This window comes from Mustela nigripes, chromosome 16 (genome assembly GCF_022355385.1).
Source record: "Mustela nigripes isolate SB6536 chromosome 16, MUSNIG.SB6536, whole genome shotgun sequence".
Classification (NCBI taxonomy): Eukaryota; Metazoa; Chordata; class Mammalia; order Carnivora; family Mustelidae; genus Mustela; species Mustela nigripes.
The window spans coordinates 45,743,369-45,747,097 of NC_081572.1; the positions used below are offsets into that span (position 1 = coordinate 45,743,369).

At 58.9% G+C, this 3,729-nt stretch overlaps 1 protein-coding gene across 1 annotated transcript in view; it reads right to left on the minus strand.

Annotated features, from left to right (window-relative positions):
• The window catches only part of CLUH (clustered mitochondria homolog), a 21,322-nt gene extending 18,009 nt beyond the window's left edge, over positions 1-3,313 (minus strand). Inside the window, exons 1-2 of the mRNA XM_059378573.1 lie at positions 2,976-3,313; positions 2,676-2,722 (exon numbers count right to left, since the gene is read on the minus strand). Coding sequence (XP_059234556.1) covers positions 2,676-2,722; positions 2,976-3,211 — 283 coding nt within the window. The 5' untranslated portion in view covers positions 3,212-3,313. The remainder of the gene's footprint in view (positions 1-2,675; positions 2,723-2,975) is intronic.
• Between the last annotated feature and the right edge of the window lie 416 nt (positions 3,314-3,729).

Below are 3,729 nucleotides of genomic sequence, written 5' to 3' on the forward strand. Positions count from 1 at the left end.
CCCTCCAGTCCTGTCCCAGGCAGACCCTCAGCATCTCCACAGCCCCCACCAAGGGGGGGCTCCCGTCCACACATGCTGACCAGATGGTAAGAAGGGCCAGACCCAGGCAGAGCTCCTCTTATCCTGCCCTCTTCTCAAACACACTCAAACCCTCTGGAAAAGGGGGTGGGGCAGGCACCTGGCAATGACCTCTGAGTAGCAGCATTGACCATCTCCATTCTGGTTCCCAGAAAGCCTGTGCTCACGCTTGGCCCATCCCACAGCAAGTCCCTCAATCAGCTCAACTGGCCCATCTCACTTGAGGAAACTGAGGCCCCAGAGGCCAGTAAGCAAACTGCCCCAGGACCCAGAGGCAACGGGTGGCCAAGCCACGTCCAGAAAGAGCCAGGTCTATCAGGTGTCCAAATCCATGCCTTGGAGTGCCACTTCCCCAGGCTGCAGCACCCACCAGGTACATGGCATCTCTTCCTCCTCCAGGACTCAGGTTTCAGGCCAGTAGGCAGATCTGTCTCCAACCACAGCACCCTTCCCACCCTCTACAACCCTGGGCCAGCACCCCTTCTTCTCATATCCCAGGGGGCACCCCTAGGATCTGGGCTTTAGAGAAGGGGAAAAGGTGGTCCTCTGCAGAATGGGAAGGGGTTGCCCAAACTGCACACTGTACACACACACCCCTAATCTTCACTGGCTGGATCCGAATGAGGAGATAAAAGCGTACACCTGGACTGGGAGCACAGAGCCCCCATGGGCTGCAGAAAGGAGGAGTAAGAAAAGAAATTTAGAATATCCCAAGCGGCCTGTGTCTTCCCCAGCCTGGCATGGCCTCCCTCACTAAACTGTGCCAGGGCCAAGCCCTGCCCCAGTCAAGGCCTCAGCAGGTGGGGCTCCAGCAGGAAGTAAAGCCCCAAAAGACACATCACCCCTCCCAGGAACACAGGGCTTCAAAAGAAAAGGGTAGGGCTAGGCAGGCAGCCTATGGAAGACCCCCATGATATGGGCATCTGTCTCCTTCCTGTCCCCTCTGGCCAAAGACAGGTCTGCAAGGTCTGGAGATAGTCCTGTGATCTTCAAGCTGGTCTACTCAGACCTCCCCACACTTATAGCTTTAGGATTCTGTTAGAGAGTTCCCCTAAGCCCTCAAGCTCCTCCCCAGTCTACCAGGCCCCTTTTCTGCTCTGGGCCTCAACTCTAAGGAGCCCTCCCCTAGGCAGGAGGAACTTGACACACCACTGTGAACTTGAAAAACCTGCCTGTTCTCTTAACCCCTAAAAGCAGCTTTATTCCCAACAAGGTAACTGACCCTTGCCCCCAACCCCAAAAGGCCTGGATTACCTCCTCAAAGGGACTGGAGAACCTTCCAGAGTTGAGTCCTAAGGATCAGGAGCCTAGACGAGAACCTACTCAGGGATCACCATTAAGGGCATGATCCTTCTTTGAATAGATTCAGGATAGCTGTAATTCCCAGAGACATAAGGGGCCAATGCCCCCCCCCCCCCATCCCCACCCCAAGCACTACCATGCTCCCAGTTTCCCAAAAATGAACAGCTGTGCCCTTCCCCTGACCCAGGTTGCCCCAGACAGAGCCTCTCAGCACACAGCAGAGACAGGGCTTTACTCAAGCCCGCAGGGAAACCCTCCAACAGACTCTCCCCTCCTCAGTCCCCATGTTCTCAACATAAACCCAACCAACATGCCTGCCCTGGCTTCCTCTGGCACATGTAGGGGAAGCCTTGGCATGCTGGCCACAAGCTAGAAATCCAAATGCCCCCTGCAGCTACAATGCTGTGTGACCTTGGACAAGTCACTTTATCTCTTCAGGTCTCTTTGCTAGAAGGGAAATCCGCCAGACCCAACCTCCTCTTATCTAGCCTGCCCCACTGATTCAGAGCCCCATCAGGGTAAAAAGCCTGGCAGGCTGGAGTCATCAGCATCTGTTGTTCTGCCCAAACCCTGGCCTTATCTAGGCAATCAGCAAAGCTGCCACTGTACCTACCCCCAGCACAAGGTAACTGCTGTGACACAGTCAGAAAGCCTCCTAAATATTGTTCCCATCCTGACCCGTCGAAGCTGGGAATGGAGATGAAGATGACAAGTCCAGGCTGAGAAGCACTGGGGGGAGTGGAAGACTGGGGTAGTTCTGCATCCCATCACTAACCAGAACAGAGAGGGACCACAGCCCAGGACTGGGGCCCTGAAGGATGATTTGGAGATGACAACCAAGGTGCTTGGAAAGGGCTTCCAGCCTTAAGGCTGGAATTTAAGACATGATGTAAGGAACAGAGAAAGTCCAGGAGAAACAGATGAAGCAGGCCCCACCAGAGAAAAGCTGCAGCCACTCCCAAAGCCAATGCCACACAGACCCCACGGGGGAGAGCTGGGAGCTCCACTCCACACGGATGACCTTTGCCTTAAAAACAGAAACCCTGAGCTGATCCACTTTTCGCAATAAGGCGGGTTAATGATCAAGTTCTGGCACAAACACCTACTCCTGCCAAGGAGTTTGGCTCTACCCCCACACGCAGGCAGACCCTCTAGGTCTGCAGATCAAGCCAACACCTAACATGAAAGAGATCAGAGCCTGAACACCTAGGGTTAAAGCACTGCCTCTGGGAATGAACCAGACTAGCCCCCTCACAATACACACCCACCCCCAGCTCGCACTCTTCTCCACAGACCATGACTGGGAAGTCTCAGGTTGAGCTTTACTCGCAGGGCTGCAGTCCTGTAGGCACGCAACGCTTCAGACCCTGACGGGAAGGGTGCCAGACTGAGCAAGTGTCAGCGACCCTAGCCGGGAGGGTTACCCATGCCCGCGCGCGCAGGGGGTGGGGCTACCGATTCTATCCGTCTGCGGCGGCGGCGCACCCCAAAACCGCGTGCGCGCGCACGTGTCCCCCCTACGGCTGTCTACCCGGGACCCCACGTGCGAAACCCAGGCCGCAGCCGGGGGCGACAGTGAAGGTGACCTTCAGGGCGGGGGCGGCCCGATAAGATGCAATCCGGCCCGGCGCGGAGGGAAGGCGGCGGTTCCTGCAAACACCGAACCCACCCGCCCACTCGGCCCGGTCCAGCCTCCCCGCCCTGCTGACCGCTGGCCCCGGCCCGGCTCACCGGCCGCGCCCGGTCGCCCCTTGCCACCGGCCTGCGAGCTGGGCTCCCGGGCGCCGTCGGCCGGGGCAGCCGCCGGCAACTCGTCCGTTTTGATGACCATGGCGGCGGGAGCGGGCGTCCTGCTCGGCTGTCCGCGCCGCCCGCCGCGCCACTAACCCAAGTGCCCTGCGCGCCGCGGCCGCTGCGGGAAGGACGGAGTCACCGGCCCACGTGGTGCGCGCTGTAACCTTTGACCCCACCGCCGCTCCCCTGCCCCGCCCTCGCGCCCGGCCCGGCCCACGGAAGCGCGCGAGGGACAAAACGCACCGTGCTCGTTGGCCGCCCACCAAAGGCGGTGACGTTCCCGAACGCCTTAAAGGGAACGCACTATGACTCCGAGTACAGAGAGGCTTCTGGTCCCCTTGAGGGGCGGGGCTGCGGAGAGACGTCCTTGCCGTTCTTAGACGTCCCGCGGGCGCCCTGACCTTGGGTGGAGACTCTTCTGGGACTGCCATTGCTCACCGTCCCCTCCCCCAATGGCCCTCTGTTTCCTATTGCAAATCTGCCAAATGACCACGCGGTCTCTAATCTGCGGTGTCAGTGTGACCCACGGCACCCTCCTCACAAGGCTTGAAAGGG